Source organism: Orcinus orca, chromosome 3 (assembly GCF_937001465.1).
Source record: "Orcinus orca chromosome 3, mOrcOrc1.1, whole genome shotgun sequence".
NCBI lineage: Eukaryota > Metazoa > Chordata > Mammalia > Artiodactyla > Delphinidae > Orcinus > Orcinus orca.
The window spans coordinates 72,536,431-72,553,628 of NC_064561.1; the positions used below are offsets into that span (position 1 = coordinate 72,536,431).

The window sequence follows — 17,198 nt, forward strand, 5'->3', positions numbered from 1 at the left end:
AAGAGTAGGGGAAGAAAACAAAGTCTCGTGGCACAGCACTTCCACACCGCCAACTGGGCGGATTAGGGTCAGGATTAACGTTTTAAACTCGACTAGACTTTCTGACTCAAAGATCTCTGAACGCTAATCGTATTACTATCTCTGGGATTATTGCTTTACTCGCGGCAGAACACATTCTAAAATCAAATCGTTGAAAGTACCCTCCTGTTTTCTCTCCACTCCTTTTCGGGGGTTTGTGGCTTGTTGAGGAGACGACTTTTAAAAGTTGAATCTCACTGAATAGTTCTCTCCTTCCCCGCGCCAGGGAGCGGGAAGAAGACGGGCGACACGGTTCCTTTATTCCCGCCCACGCCTGCTCCTAATTCCTGGTAATTTATCCCATATTAAAACTTCTTTAAGTAAGAATGGACAAGGATCAGCACCTGCTATGCAAATGCGGCCAAATCCAGCCCGGGCCGGGGGCGTGTGCGCCCGCCCGACCGCGAGCGGCCATTCATCGCTCCCAAGGCGCCGGCGCGCCCTTCATATGGAAACAGGGCCGAGGGCCTGACAGATTGCGACGTGTTCTTCGGGCAGGGGGGCGGGGGCCGGCGGGGAGGGGGGACCGAGTGACAGAACGCCCTCCCGCCTGGAAGACGCCCCAGCGGGGAGAGCTGGACCTCTCCCGCGGGTTTTCTTCGCCCGTATTTTTTCTTGGACGCATCTTTTATCATTTGTCTTCTTGTTGGCCCTATTTTAATGCTAACAGCCGTATTCCCCGATTTCGTCCTTATTCTCCAGGAGAGCATCTGAAGGGTCCTAAGTGGACCACGGCCCCCGCGGCTGCGCAGGCGCGGTGGGCGCGGGGGGCCGCCCCCGAGCTCGCCGGAGCCGGCTGGGGAGGGGACAGGTGGTTGTCTTGGGGCCGCGAGCCAGCCCCAGGGCCAGGCGCGGCGCGGCGGGCCTACCGGATGACAAGGATTAGTTGGGTGGGGACCTTTGAAGCCACGTCTCTCCTCACGTGGCCGGCAGCCGCGGCGCAGTCGCCTCTCGTGCGGCCCTAATCCCCTCACGCGGCTCAGGAGGCGAGCGGGCCTGGCAGGGGAGTCGGAGGCCGCGCGCCCGGGAGCCTGACGTCCGTACAGCCCCGCGCGCGCGCGCGCGCGCGCGCGCGCGCCCAGGGATGCGACCCCGCCCAGCCCCGCGCGCCCCCGCCCAGCCCTGCGCCGTGGAAGGAGCCACGGCGCCAAGGTAGCTGGCGCGAGGAAGAAGACCCCGTTCTTCCAGTCAAGGAGTCTTTATTTGTGGCTCCATGAAAGAAGTCGAGGAAGGCCGGCTGCCCGGGGCCGGAGCAGACCCGCTGCGGCAGTGGCGGCGAGGGTGGGGCCTCGGGCGCGGCCGGCGTCCCAAAGAGATGCAAAGCGATCGATACATTGTTCAGCCGCCGCCGGCTCGCTACGGCCCTCGGGGGCATAGAAAATGAGGCACTTTCTTCCCCCCTTTAACTCGAGGGAAGTACCAATAATTCATGTATGTTATAATTCTTCATTGCCCCTAGGTAGTCTGGGAAAACTGAAAGAAAAGAAAATGCCAGAAAGTTATGGTAAAACTTAAGATGCGGCCGAAGTCGCTTTCTTTGCCCCTGCTGCGAGTGTTTGAATAAGAAGAATGCTCCTGGACTGTAACAAGCAAAAAGAATGAAGAAGACAAAAGATTTCCAGAAAAAGGTTTAGCTAGAAGACAAGGCAAGTGAAACTGAAAGGAGAAAAAAAGCATTTACAATGGAAACAATAAGTGTACTAATCGCTTTGATATATTATACAAGCCCAAAGACCCAAAACATTGTGTAATTATTTATAAATGACTTCTCCACTCCTGTGTATAATGCAGAGGAAAGAATAAAACTGCAGGCTACTCTCTAAACTATTTCTAAATAGACCTGGTTCAAAAGAAGGCAGAAGTGTTTGAAATAAAATAATTAATGGTGGATTTTATGGTTGTCTCATTAAAACATTTTAATTACTACAAACAAAATGCATTTGTGTTCGAACCCAACGTGACTTTATGTAGCCGAGCATTAAGGTAGAGAAAAGCAAAAAGGCAAACACTTCAGCTATTTCTCCATTCTCTGTGTTTATATCTGAATTCTCTCCCTAACCCAATAGTTAAATTCCGTTCGGATGAATCTCCCTGCGACTTCTTTTGTACACACCAAAGAGAATACACTCACACATCACACAGTTTTCCCACACTTGACTCACAAGCATCTTGGGTTGGGGGGTGATTTTTTTAATCTCAACTGAAGACGTTCTTAAGAATTCAAAAACATGAAGTGGACCAAGATGAAACTGCTCAGCGAAATTAACTCTGGCTTTAGCAATATCCTGTGGCAGGTGCAGCCTGGATTTGGGGAGCTAAATCTAGTGACAGCGACAGCAGGGGTTATGTTGTGTGTGTGAGTGTGTGTGTGTGTTGATCTAAGCCCAGAAGATTTGACTTCAAAAAATCTACAAAAGCAAAATTCAGAGGCTTTGAAGGAGGTTCTGGATTGATTGGTAGCCTCAAGCAGCTGATGTGAGAATGATTGCAGGCCTCCCAGCTGAGGAGGGGCGGGGGTGAGCACCTTCTGCCTGCTCCCTCTTCATTTCAGGGCCGGCACCCTTGCAGGCCCTCCCTGCATAAGTGCGCACATCCCCTTCGCCTCCCCCACTCTACTCTGGGCACAAAAAGGACATTGTTTCACCCAAGACTGGCCCAAACTAAAAAACGCACTTCAAACCAAGCCACCCCAAGCACGCATTGTCCCCCTGCCCCACACATAGGCTTGAGAACTAACTCCATTCGAATTTGAAAAATTCTTGTGGAAAGGATTTATCTGGCTGCAGAGTTGCCCCGTGTCTCTTTGGAGGGCATTTCTTCCGCAGCACTAGAATAAAGTAGATTTGTACCAGGACTTCCCCTGGAGGCCAAGATTCATCCCACACGTAGGCAGACTGTACACAACCAAACACGTCAGCGCACAGTGCCAAAGGATATTCAAGCAGACATCTCCGAGGTGGGAAATGCATACAGCCGGCACTGTATTTAGCAGGGCAGGGGCCGAAGGGGCCTCCACGGATTTCTGGAAACCATGGATAATTTGCCATTTTCCTTGCTCTGTCACTGAAAGACCCCTCTGTTTCCCCCCTCCTGCCTCGTTTCCCCCCCTTTTGCCCCCCTTCCACAACTGTCATGGGTCATCAGTAAAGAAAATAGGGAATTGTTTCTCCTTTCCATTCCCCCAACCCCACCCTGCTTCTCTCAGATGGAAACGCATATCTGCGGGTGTATTTAACCGACTGAAAGGAACACTGCACACCTCTGGGGCCCACATCCTCCTCATCCCGTCCTCTTGAGTAGCTGCACCTTTTCTTCCTTTTTTCTAAAAAGATTGCGACATTTTCTTTCCAAAATGCCACCCACGAAACCAATGCTCTCCCCTCCCCGCAGGTAGCTCCAGAAAGAAAAGGATGATGGAAACGGAGCAATTTTGTTTAGAAAGGGTGGCCCTCTCCATAGCTTTACTTTGTGTAAAAATTCCCATCAAGGCCACCCCTGTGGACATCAACACTGTCCAGTGACCTTATAAACTCAGTGCCGTGCACTGTCCATGGCCAGACCCGGATGGATGAGTGGCTTAGTCAGGTGCCAGCACCATTCCCCTCTCCTGTCATAACTGCTCCTGGGAACTCAGGTATACTGTGAGAAAAGAACTTTGCCTGTAACCTCACAACATTCAGATACATGCAAGTGCCACAACACTCTTAATATTCTGTCTAATCAATTGGAGTGGATGGGGAATAATCAATCTCAGCTAAAACAATTTGGAGGCAAATGACAAAATGCAATAGTGTCCTTCCCCACTCCGACACACGCAGATTACCATCCCAGCACTTCTAATTACACTAATTACACTAATCCCTAAGCCTCATTCCTAACACAGCACCTCTAAAAGATAGTTTGCTCAACCTTGGGCTTATGTGTTTATGAGAACTGAAAGGGAGGATGGGCAAGGGGACCACTTGACTCAGCCTCATGACCTCAAAAGGGCTGTGGGCTGCGGGTACTAACTGTGATTGAAGTCTACACGTGGTCACTGAGACACTGACAGGGACTGGAGGAGGAAGATGGGCAACCACAAATTTAAATCGGACCCACCCCTGGATCTTCATGCCTACAGGCACTATAATTTAATGTTCATTTAAAATCCAGAAATTGTCTTGGGAACAGCACAGACTGCTTTGTATTTTTATGTACTAACCACACTAATCTATTATATATAAACATTTATCATTTGCCACTATTTTCTCCTATTTTGGCCTTTGTTCACTAAAAAAAAAAAAAAAAAAAAAATACACCAAGAATCTCAAAAGAGTCTGGAAGCATCGGATGACTTGCTCAACACCGAGAGCCTCTCTCTCCCATCTCTCCAGAAAGCTGCCCCCTTCACCAGTGTGTTGACATCAGAAAGATCCTCTCGAGAAGGAACCGAAATCACCTCCCTGCTGGTTCCACAGGGGTCTTGAGTCAGACCCTCAGAGCCGCCTTGAACAGTTATTCACCTTCTGGTGTGCACCTGCACGCCTTTCCAGGATCCTCCTCTCTCCTTACGCCCCCAGTTGTCAGACAGGCAGGCAAAACTGCAGGAGGAGCCCCAGTCTGGGCATCACTTGGACTTCCTCTGAGGTGTCACAGGAACACGCCCAAGCTGCCTCAAGGGCTTAGGCAAGCACAGGATAGAAGGGTGGGCGCTAAAGCAAGATATCTGTTCCAATATGAGGGGCAAACGGAGGCTCTAGGCATAAGCCAACGGTGACTTCAGCATGTGGCCCAGATTTCCAGAGGCTAGGATTCTGGGAATCCGGGGTGGGGCCCCCATCATCACTACCACGTCAGGTGACCACAGTGTGAGAAACTCTGGCTTCATCCAGTCCCTTGGAATATCTGTACCCCCCCTTCCTCCGCCCCCCACACATTGGCAGCTGAACGGCTCACACATCAGGCAGCCAGAACGCCTGGCTCAGCCCTCACCACCTCAGTGCCTGCTGTGGTTGGTTTTATTACATGCTCACATCATATCCTATTGTGCTCTGAGAATGAGGGTTTCCACAGATGTGCTCTGTACTAGGCTCCAAGGGATTATGGGGGTAGGAGAAATTTTTATCTCCCCCAGCAAGGGTATATGTCCTTCTATAAGGGGTCCGGCTGTTTTCTCTCAAAGAGAAAGCTCTGAGCCTCATAGGGAGCAGGTCTGAGCCTAAGCTACCATCTCATTCTCATCTTCCCAGGGTTCAGTTCCATCCTTAGTGGCTCACTTGTAGGAAGGGCCCCCAAGCCTCAGGTGCACTTACTTATTCAAAACATAAGGGACAGGCACTAATGTCCAGGGAGGAGCTGCCCCATGCACTGTCCCAAAGCCAGGAGCAGACAGGGCAAGGCTAAGATGCCTGCCTGGTCAGGTCAGTAAGGCTCCGGCCGAGGTGGGGGACAAAGGCAGGAGAGCACAGAGTCACCGCTAGCTCATGAGGTGCCTTTGTGCACATGTGAAAAGCATGGCTTAGCAAGTGCTGGAGAAGCTAGATTTTAGCCCCGACTTGCCCTGGATGCCCTTGTGCAATAAACCACTGGAACAACTGTGACAGCCCTGCTCAGAAAGAAGCAGCAGGAGAGGAGACAGAAAGGAAGGAGAAAGGTCGCCATGGCCATTCAAGGCCCATCGCAACTGTCCCCTATCCTCATCAACTAGACCCCCCAAAGAAGCCCCATTCAGACTGGCTGCCACAGTCATCCTTACCCCTACCTTCTACCTAGATTCGATTCTATTCTATTCACATCCCATCTACCCTTCAAGGCCTTCTCAAGTCCCCCTCTCCCAGGAAGCCTTCCCTGACCATCCCCTTCCCTTTGGCGGGTGCACAATGCTCTTCAGATCTATTCCCTTAGTGGCCCCCAGCACTTCTCTCAGCCAGTGGCAGGTCACCTTTCTGTGGCCACGTCTCCCCTGCCCCAAGACTCTCCACAGAGCACCTGGCACCGTGCAGGTGGCATGCAGTAGGTGTTTACTGTGTATTTACTGATTAATTGTGATGGAAAAACATGGAATGGGGGCTGAAAAGACCCCTGAATCTGGTCCTAATTTGACCACCAGTAATCCTTGGGATACCTGGAGAAAAGACCTCCCCATCTGCTGCCCCAGTTTCCCATGTACAAGGGGCAGCAGATGGATGAATAAACTCCAAGGGTTCTGCCGACCTTGAACCCTAGGCTTATGAGGCTCAGAGCCGATGGCCCCCCACCAGCCAGGTTTTCCCCTCTGTCACCCCAGTGTCTAGCACAGTGCCTGGCCCAGAATAGGCAAGCAATATGGCATATGGGCTGCCTCTTTCTCTATGCTTTGGCAACCTTAGTGTTTAACTTGGTGCCTCATTTAGCAAACCACAGACATCAAGCTTGACCAACTCAAGCAAAAAAGCCCTACTGGAAAAGGCCTACTATGGAGGTTCTCATGCAATCAGTGGGTAGGCTGGAAAACCAGGCTTGGAAAATGGGGGTCTGGGGGGAAGGAGGTGCAGATCCACAGCTGAAAACGCTCAGGGAAAAGCTAGGTCAGGACACCCACTGGGTCCTGGCCACCTCTGCCACCACTGGCCACTGCCCTTCTAAGCTGCTGCTACAACACAAGTGTACTCTGAACTGTCACCAGCTCAGAGCCTAAGTTCCAAGTGGGGCATGCAATTAACCCACGGCCACACCCTAACTGCCAGGAATGGGGAGAGAGGTGTTTATGCATTCACATTCCTCAATGGGAAGGGTCTTCAGGGGCAAGGCAGTCAAGAAATGATAAATGATTCAGATGACTCTGTTCCCTTGACCAAACAGATTCTCTCTTCTAGTAATTTGGAAAAGAAGCTGTAGTATGTTGAATGGTGGCTCCCAAAAGATATGTCAGCCCAGAACCTAAGAATGTGAACTTATTTGGAACAAAGGTCTTTGCAGCCGGAATTAAGGTAAGGATTTCAAGATGAAATCATCCTGGATAAAGGTGGGTCCGAAATTCAAGTGGCCAAGAGATAGAAAAGAAGACACAGAAACACAAAGGAGAAAAATACAGATGTTGAAGTGGTGCATCTACAAGCCAAGGAATGCCAAGTGTTGCCAGGACTCACCAGAGGCTAGAAGAGGCACTGACCGGATTCTCCCTCAGAGCTGCAAAACGAGCCAACCATACTGAGGCCTTAATTTCAGACTTCCAGCCTCCTGAACTGTGAGAGAATAAATTTCTGTTGTTCTAAGGCCCCTAGTTTGTGGGAATTTATTACAGCAGTCTCAAGAAAATAATATAGGGGCCCAGAGGTATCATCAGGTCGAGGCTGGTGGGAACGTGCTGGGTCCATGGGGAAGCTGATACAGGGAGAGAGACACAGGGCAAAAAGCAGAGTGAGGACTCTGGGCTCCTGCAGGATCCCACAAATGCCAGCAGCCTTTGGGTTCTTTGAGATGCCCAGTATTACCTACCAATTTCCCTTTCTCGCTTAAGCTGATTAAAGTCACTTTTGTGACTTCTAGCAAACCTGTTAGAGCCCTTGTATACATGTCCAGCCTGCCCCTCAGGTTCAAGTATGTGTGGGGTGCAGCAGCGGGGAAGGGAGGGCTGAGTCGAGTCCAGTGAGCTGGAAGACAAGCACTGGTCAGGGAATTCCCTGGCAGTCCAGTGGTTAGGACTCCGTGCTCTGCCAAGCACGTGGGGTTTGATCCCTGGTTGGGGAACTAAAATCCCACAAGCCACGGGGTGGAGCAAAAAAAAAAAAAAAAAAAAAAGACAAGCACTGGTCAGCCACCCAAGATGGAATCTGCCTCCAAATGGCATCCCTTCAGAAAGGGACAGTGTCCCAAGCAGAGTCACTCGGGCTCTGAGGACAGGTCAGGCACCAGGCCCAAGGCCACCACTGAGATATGGTGAGGAGGCTGAAACTTTTCTGAAGGTGTTCATTTTGTTTTTAACTCCCCACCCCCATAATCTGCTGCTGTTCCTTCGTGACTATTTTCCCCTAAGCACAAAATTGCGGGTGTCTGGGTCTCTATCGCTCCAGAGCCAGCGTTGGTGACCAGAGAGAAGCTACTCGTAACATGCAGAGTGGAAACCTTCTGCTGGGACGGGCACTGTTACCTTACTAAGACGGAGAGGGGATGGGGGGCGAGGGGCTCCACTGAGTGCTTGCTACCGTCTCTCCTGGGGCGGGAAAGCCTCGCTGGCTATCGAACCTGAGGGGGTCTCAGAGGCTGCAAGCGCCGCTCCAAGAGACGCAGCACAAAGAGTGGTGAGGGTGGGCGCTGGGGGAAGCGGCGAGGGCTGCCGGAGAGAAGGAGATTCGCATGCCTCTGTTACTTTAAGAATCTTCGGACAGTGTTGGGGGCGGAGGGTAGTTGGAGGGTTACGAGGGTTCGGCCAAGACGCCACCCAACTTGGGAAAGCATCCATGCCTTCGCTTTCCTCGCTGCCCCACCCCAGGCGCGCCCGCACCCTGCCCTAGGTAAAAGTCAATAGAGCCATTCCCCTACTTCTTCACCAACGTGGACGAAGCAGAGGTGCCTGTCTCCGCCCTCTGCCCTTTGAGCCACTCTCTGGTTTTCTTAAATAGGGTTTTCCCCGGGTTCCCAGGGCGCTGCATCTCGCAACCATTCCTGGGGCGCTCGGTCACAAAAGCGCCCTGCCACGTGTCCCAAGAACATCATCTTACATCATCCTCAACAGGGTAGACTTGTGCCCCATTTTACAGATGGGGAAAGTGAAGTCAAATCACTAGCCCAAACTCACGCAGCCACTCAGCAGCCTGAGGAGAGGGAGCGAACCCAGGCTCTCAGCGGGCTCCAGGTTTTCGCAACTCGCTGCGCGGCTCACACTTTCCGCCCAGCGCCCCGCCTCCCCATCCCACCCCAGCTAGGGGCTCCCTGCCCGCCCCTGGAGGAGCGTGCCTCGGCGGCTAATCGCCGGCCGCCCCCGCCTCCGTTTCACTGCCTAGAGACGCCCGGGCCGGGTTAGTCCGGAGACCGCCCCGGGGCCGCGCGACGCCGCCGATTGGCCCGCGGTAATTACGGGCACGCTCCGGGAGGGGGGAGGGGCGGCGTGGCCCCCCGCGAGCATAAATTATGCAAATACCCGGGCGCCGCACGGGGCTGACCTGCCGCCAAGCTCCATTCACGGGGGCTGCCTCGGGGGCGGAGGTGGCTAGGGAGGGGGGCGCCCATTGTTGCGCCGAGTACTTAAGGGGTCCTGAGGCCGGTCGTGTGCCACACTCGGTACTCACACGAGCTGATCTGATCGCCGGCGAGATCACTCGGGAGACCGGCGGGAGCGTGGCCCCTGCAGGCGAGGCGAGGAGTTGAGGCCAAGTTCCCGGTGCGCCCCTGCGCCCTTCCAGCCCTTGGCGCCCGCAGCCGGCACAGAGTAGACCCGGGCCATCCGGAACGTAAGTGCGCCCCGACGGCCCTGCCCTCAGCCCGGGCTCCTGCCCTCTAAGCGCCCTCTTAGCTGTCCATCGGTCCTGCACAACGCCACGATGCCAGCCCCTCTGGAGACCTGCCTCTCGGACCTCGACTGCGCCAGCAGCAGCAGCACCAGCGACCTGTCCGGCTTCCTCACCGACGAGGAGGACTGTGCCAGGCTCCAACAGCCCACGTCCTCCTCGGGGCCGCCCATGACGGCCCGCAAGGGCTCACCCGGGATTCCCGGGGCGTCGGACACTCCTCGTGCGCAGGACGACGAGCAGGAGCGGCGTCGGCGCAGGGGCCGCGCGCGGGTGCGCTCTGAGGCGCTGCTGCACTCGCTGCGCAGGAGCCGACGCGTCAAGGCCAACGACCGCGAGCGCAACCGCATGCACAACTTGAACGCGGCGCTGGACGCGCTGCGCAGCGTGCTGCCCTCCTTCCCCGACGACACCAAGCTCACCAAGATCGAGACGCTGCGCTTCGCCTACAACTACATCTGGGCTTTGGCCGAGACTCTGCGCCTGGCCGACCAGGGGCTGCCCGGGGGCGGTGCCCGAGAGCGCCTCCTGCAGCCGCAGTGTGCCCCCTGCCTCCCCGGGCCCCCGAGCCCCGCCAGCGACGCGGAGTCCTGGGGCTCCGGGGCCGCCGCCTCCCCCTGCGCCGCTGCCGCCTCGCCACTCTCTGACCCCAGTAGCCCCGCCGCCTCCGAAGACTTCACCTATGGCCCTGGCGACCCCCTTTTTTCCTTCCCGGGCCTGCCCAAAGACTTGCTCCACACGACGCCCTGTTTCATCCCTTACCACTAGGGCCCCTTTTGAATACCGTTACCGTCCCCCTCCCCCAGGCGACGGACAGTAGGTGGGGGCCCAGTTGTGGCCTTGGGACCCCAGGTCCAGGCAGAGGAAGAAACGGGAGCTTTCAAGGGGTAGGGGATACCTGAGCCGCTTGTTAGGTCGCTGCACCCTCGCAGTGGCTGCCCCTTAGTCTGTTTCTCCAGCCCTCAGCCCCGGGCCCCTCCTGCCCGCCCCTAGACGGCCTTTCCTTTTGCACTTTCTGAACACCACAAAACCTCCTTTGTGGCTGGCTCAGAGCTGACCCCAGCCACCACTTCAGTGTGATTTAGAAAAGGGACAGATCAGTCCCTGAAGACGAGGTGAAAAGTCAATTTTACAATTTGTAGAACTCTAATGAAGAAAAACGAGCATGAAAATTCGGTTTGAGCCGGCTGACAATACAATGAAAAGGCTTAAAAAGGAGAGACAAGGAGTGGGCTTCATGCATTATGGATCCTGACCCCCACCACTGCAGGCTTGCTCTAGGAAGAACCCGAGACTCTTGCGTAGCTATTCAGGCACTGGGCTGGAGAGTACTTTAATTTATTCAAGATGCTTCATTCATATGAAAATGTATTTTTGTACATAAAGAGTTTATTCTATTATTATGAGCTATCAAAGTTTACATTTTTGTACTGCAGATATTTCGTGTAAATAAAAAATAAATAAAAAAGAAAATAAGTCACCAAGTGTCTTGCCTGATGTTGGTGTCTCTGGGATTTTTCTTCCCTTCCATTCGCTGTTCAACCACTAAAGTGAAACAGTATCCCCACCCACCTTCAAAACTCCAGTCCTATCTCAAAACAATTAAAAATAAAATGCACCTGATTTCCACCAAGATATGGATACAGAGAGACTAGGGCATTTGAGACCCATCATTTCCTTTCACTTTGTAAACACAAGAGAGATCTTTCACCTCCCCATAAGCCAATTAAGACTTTTTAGTGGGGAATTAGCCCCGATCTGCAGCTACCTGTAGAGGTAGGGGCGGTGGGAGAGTCTTTCTTTTGAGGAGCTCCACATCAGCTGGCTCTGTGTTTCAAAGAGAGGGGATTAAAAAGATCAATACAGTATGACCACTGGTTAGGAAGTCCCAGTGACAGGTGGGCCCAGGCTGGGCAAGCAGAAGGGTCCACTCTTATAACAGCGTATTTAGAGGGGGAAATTGATTCGTAAACAACGCCTCCAAACTGTTGTTCACTGAGGCTGGGATCACCCTGGCTGGGAGGTATGGGATGAATTATGCTGGTGTGGTGTCCCTGGATGGGTGTGCAGCTGCCTAAAATTGTGAGGATGTCCTCACCTCTCCCTCCCCCCACACAACACACGCTGTGCCAGCAGTGTCCACAGAGGGGGGCACGCGGTGGACTCAGTCCTGGCTTGTTCAGCTAGCCAGGGGCAACAGCCAAAGCTTTCATTTGCTGCCAGAGAAATCAGCCGCCCAAACTCAGTGGGGATTTTTCTGGCCGTGGTGTGTTTGTCTGACAATTAGCTAACAGCACAGACCAGTAGCGGCTTTTGTTTTAAATCTCCGAATGTGGATAATTACAAGAGATAGTTCCTAAAATGCAGTTGCTGCCTGTTCCCCCAGCTCGTAAGTTACCCCACATTAAGACCAATTTTTTTTTCATTGGTTTCCCCTTTTCATGAATATAATTATTTACAAGGAGGAGGTAGAAATGGGTTCAGGAAAATAGTATGCTATAGCGTTAGAGAAATCATATCGGTTTAGGAGGTGAATAGAAGCAGAGGCCAAAAGTAAGGCCACTAATAGCATTTTTCCCTTGTGGAAATGTTCCCCTCCTCACACACATGTCCTGATGAGCTGGATCCACAGAGTCAGATGCTGGGTCCCCAGCAGTCATTGCTAAGTCCAGCTATGGTCAAGGAGCCCTCTTTCATATAAAAAGGCTCTTTTTCAGAAGGTTCTGAAAAGTTGGATGCTTTCTCTAACTGCCCTCAGAGCAGAGACAAAGAGTCTTCCAAGAAATCTTCGGAAGTTATGAGGGCTCAGAACTGAGTTGCTTCTGCTAAAAGATCCAAGGAAAAAGTTGTGTCTCCTGAATGACCCTGCCCGGGGCCCCACTCTATTGTCTGTCTCAGAATTAATTCACTCTACCAGCTTTGCATTTTCCTATAGCAAAAGGCACAAATGGTCTGCATCAGATTTTCTGCTCTCCCGTGCATAGGATGCTTGAAAGTGCCTCCCTCCAGCTTTCTAAGGGGCTCAGGCGGGGTCTGCGAGAAGGCAGGTCCCCTACGGAGATGCTGCTCAGCCGTGGTGTAGGTGCACATGTCTGGGCTAAGGGAAGAGAAGGGCTGATGCGTATCACTGTCCAAAAGCCTTGGGAAAACCACCAGCAGACAAACGTCCCACACACCCCGGGCATCCTGGAGCCAACGGCTGCGGTAGAACCTTTGTCTTATACAACTGCCTACAGCCAGCACTGAAAAGGAAAACACCACTACCTCCAAGACTGAAGAAGAGCAAACGGTACTCCCAACTCTGTTACCAAAATAGGATCACAACTCAAGGTACAGATCCCAGAGCACCTTCCAACTAAAGAAGTATCTTTAACAGCATGGATTGCTGGAGGGAGTCTCCACCTCTGCCAGTTAATACTGTTCTTTCTTCCACAGAAGCAAGTGTATAAGTATGGCCTTCGTAGCTCCCAAAAAGAAGAAAAGAAGTATGGTGATTTAAAATGCTTATCCCCAGCCCAGGGGCCTCTTTCTTCCTGCAGCAAACTCTCTGTTCATCCACCGGCGCTGTGAAGGCAGGCTGGGGTTACCAGAGTATTCTAATGAATCATAGAGCAGAGAACAACCCGCTGACAGCCACGATTCACTTCCTCAACAGAATCTTCCACTGAGGAATCATCCAGCACTTAGAAAAGTTTATTTATTCTCTACCTGGATCTGTCTCTTTGCTTCTGTCTTTGTGTAACGTGTGTATTTTTACATTCTGCTTCCAAGCCTTGGAGAAACCAGGTCAGAGAAGATGGGGATGACATAGTGAAATGAAGCATTTCACTCTGCCTGTCATTTCTTTAATGACTCTATCAAGCCCTGCTGTGTGCTGAGCACTGTTCTAGGCACTGGGCTGACCAGGACAAAGTCCTCACCCGAAAGGAAATTACACGCCAATGGGGAAAGACAAAATCAACTTATGACAGGTGGTGGTAAATGTTGAGAAGAAAAATAACATAAAATAAGCGGAATATGGAATGCCAGGGTGGATGGAAGGTTGCTCTTTTAGAAAAGATGGCCAGGGAAGGGCTTTTGATGCGATGCCATTTGAGCAGAGGCTCAGGTGCAGAGGGAAGGAGCAAGCCTCAGCAGGATCTGGAGGGAAGAATTCCAAGGAGAAAACACCACTCTGGCCATGCACCATCTAGTAAAGGGACGAGGAGGCTGATATACTGGAGCAGAGGGCATGAGGCAGGTAAGGATGGAGACAATGGGGGCAGTGCAAATCATGATTTTTTTTTTCTCAAGGTAATTGAAGTGTTGAAAGAAGAGGAGTGTTGTGAATTTGCTTATATTCGTAAAGGCCACAGTGGTTGTTATAGGAATAGCAGGGTTTAGGGGCCAGGGTGGAAGCAGAGACCCAACTAAGGACCTGCACCACATTAGTCCTGAAGAAAGGCTTATAGTGGTGGAAGGTTTTGAAGAAGGAAACAACAGGATTTGTTTTAGGGTGTGAAAGAGAGAAATCAAGGATGATTTCAAGTATTTGGGTCAGGAACAATGAGCACACAGAATCCATCCCCAGAAGTCCTCTACAAATGGTTAATTTTGCCTGAAACTGCTCATTTTAGCTCCCAAAGCAAAGATGGAAACAGGAACTGCAGTGTCTATAAGATAAAGACAGGTTGCTGCTAAGGACAACCATAGCTTTTTCTGGTCCCAGGGTCTAAGAGAAATGCCTCAGAGAAAAGTTATAATGGGGGGGAGTAGGGGGAAGGGGCCCATGACGTCCAGGGCAATGTCCTCGATAACATCCTCACCATTAACACCATCATACCAGCTAACACTTACATAGCACTTATTCTGTGTTCTATGCACTTTCTAAACACACTACACATATTAATTCATTTAATTCTCACAACCCATGAGGTTGATAATATCCTTATCTCTGTTTTGCAGTTGAGAGAACCGAGGCACAAAGAAGTCAAATGATTTTCCTAAGATCACACAGCAAGTAAGTCGCGAAGGTGGGATTTGAACCCAGACAATCCGGTTCCAGCATTTCTACTGCTTCTTACATTGCCTCTCTTGGAATGAAAATGGAATACAGCTAAGCAAAAGGCATCATGGGCCACAGGCTTAGCTTTCTGAGGCCCAGCCCTATCCAGGTATAAGCTTAATCATAGCTACAGGCAAGGCCGCTGCTGCCATATGGGGCCTTTGGTTGAATGAGGAAAAGGGCTCATTCCCCGGCTCCTCCTGGTGCACCAGCCCTGAGACAGGGTGCACAGCAGGGTGAGTGGACTTTCCTCTCTCCAACCCCCAACGCCCCATGGGGGCTGTGCACGGGGCACAATCCCTGTGACCTGATCTAGCAGCCCTGCCTAGAGGCAAGAATAAGTCAGTGGAATGTGCCTCTTCCTGACTGAGATAGAGGAAGACTGCAGAGGGTTTGGGGGGAGTTTTCTGGCAAGGACCTGGGGTGTCACTGCTTCAGTTTGCAAGGCCAGTAGGGCTAAGAGCCTGATGGCATCCTTTTGTGAAATATCAATCTCTTCACCATTCACATCTGGCCAGAAAGGCCCCACACATCTTACCAAGGCCTAGACTTCCTTAGAAAATATTTCTGGGGTTGCTCCAACCTAGGCCAAGCAGGGAATCAAGGTTCCCAAGTTCCACTCCAAAGAACCTGATGGTGAAAATTAGAGCCTGGAAGGTGCTCCAGCCAACTTTCACCAATATCCTACATCACCCATTAACAAAGAATAAGCCCAGGTACATTGAACTGTAGGAGCTGTCACTTCCTGGGATGGCTTAGGACAAGCACTTGGCTTCAGTACTGAGCTTACCTACTTGCCTGCTGGGCTAGTGGCCAGGACCAAATCAACCCTGGAGGCAGGATGCCAAAACTGGATGATGGGATTTCAATTATATCGCTTTGGTTTCTACCACAACCTAGCCCAGAGGTACCCAAAGCTACTGGACAAAAGAATCATCCAGGAAGCCTTTCTTCAAAAAATGTAGATGCTTGAGTTTTTCCTCCAAAGATTTTCCTTCAGAGTATCTAGAGTGAAGCCCTGGCAATTGTATTCTTTAAAAAGGTGCACAGATGGTTAATAAACACAGCAGGATTAGGAACCCATGTGCTTTCAAGAGATTGTCCTCCCACAAGATCCATTCTGTTCCCCAGGTGGCCCCAATGGAGTTGGAGCCCAGATGTGCATGGAAGTGGAGAGAACCCTCTGCACATTTCCATCGTATGATCATGGGACACACATGACAAGATGGTCCTTCAGACTTCTTACCATCTTGACAGGACTAACTCCAAGATGGGGCCAGTAAACCTCACAGTTTTACAGTGATGCCCAATTGCTCCAAGCCCAGAATCATTTTAGATTTCACTTGTTTGGAGCATGGTGACAGAAACTGCTGGTTATTCACTGGAATCCATTCTCCTCTTCTTCCTGGACACATGGCTATACTACATTTCCCAGAATTCTTTGCAGTTAAGTGTGACTGTGTGACTGGGTTCTTTTCACTGGACCATGAGCGGAAATCCTGCAAGCCATTTCTGGGACTACATCTTCATGACCATGGTGGGAATTTGCATTTTGGGGTACAATGTAGAAAGCACCTAGGAACATCAATCCTGTTCTAAGAATGAGAAGGAGTCATATAATCTACAAAATCATAAATTTCTTCAGCTAATCAGAGATGTGAGGTCATGGGGCAATTAAATAAGAGAATTACAAGGGAGAAAGCCCCTCCAGGGAGAGACAGAACATGTGAATTGTTTCATCTTGGGCAAAGCATGGGGGAGAGAGGTGGCTGCCATATAAGCAGGTAAGAAGAAATCAGCTAAAATTTTAATAAAATCTTAAAAGCCAAATATGGGCTAGGGTGTCAGGTTGGAATAAGAGAGTTTATACCCACTTGCAAGCTCTTAGCCATGGGCCCCACTAGGTGCTCACAAGAAAGATTAGGCCAGGGGGGACTTCCCTGGTGATGCAGAGGACAGGGCTTTGAGCCCTGGTCCAGGAAGATCCCACATGCTGCGGAGCAACTAAGCCTGTGCGCCACAACTACCAAGCCTGTGCTCTAGAGCCCACGAGCCACAACTACTGAGCCTGTGTGCCACAACTACTGAAGCCAGCGCACCTAGAACCTGTGCTCCACAACAAGAGAAGCCACCGCAATGAGAAGCCCGCGCACCGCAACAAAGAGTAGCCCCCGTGGGCCACAACTAGAGAAAGCCTGTGCACAGCAATGAAGACCCAATGCAGCCAAAAATAAATAAATAAATTTTTTTAAAAAAAAGATTAGGCCAGGGCAGAAGACCAGAGGGAGTACCCTTGGTGGTGAAGGTGTTCAGGAGGTGATTGCTGCTTGGGAATAGTCACTAGTCCCACTCACTTTCCCAGACACGCTATCTTAAAGCAAAAGCAGTAAGCCTCTGAAGAAGGGGTATTACCTTTCCTACCATATAGGCAAATATCTATTGATTCTGGGCAGAAATAGAAACAAAACCCTCCTGTTTCTTGTAGAAGGGTAGGAAATGGTCTCAACTTCAGGAAAAAGGCAAAGATCAACTGCTGGTGGAGGAGAAGTAGGAGAAAACACCCTCTCTCCAGAGGGAAGGGCTGGGATCCTTCACCAATACTAAGCAAGAGT

The 17,198-nt window shown here is 51.3% G+C and overlaps 1 protein-coding gene and 1 long non-coding RNA gene across 3 annotated transcripts in view; one reads left to right on the forward strand and one right to left on the reverse strand.

Moving 5' to 3' along the window:
- The window catches only part of LOC117197562 (uncharacterized), a 213,941-nt gene that overhangs the window by 125,552 nt on the left and 71,191 nt on the right, over window positions 1–17,198 (reverse strand). The window lies entirely within an intron of this gene.
- NEUROG1 (neurogenin 1) lies at window positions 9,040–11,537 on the forward strand. Its single transcript, XM_004282101.4, has one exon. It carries the CDS (start codon window positions 9,576–9,578, stop codon window positions 10,308–10,310), a length of 735 nt encoding a protein of 244 aa, XP_004282149.1. The 5' UTR covers window positions 9,040–9,575; the 3' UTR covers window positions 10,311–11,537.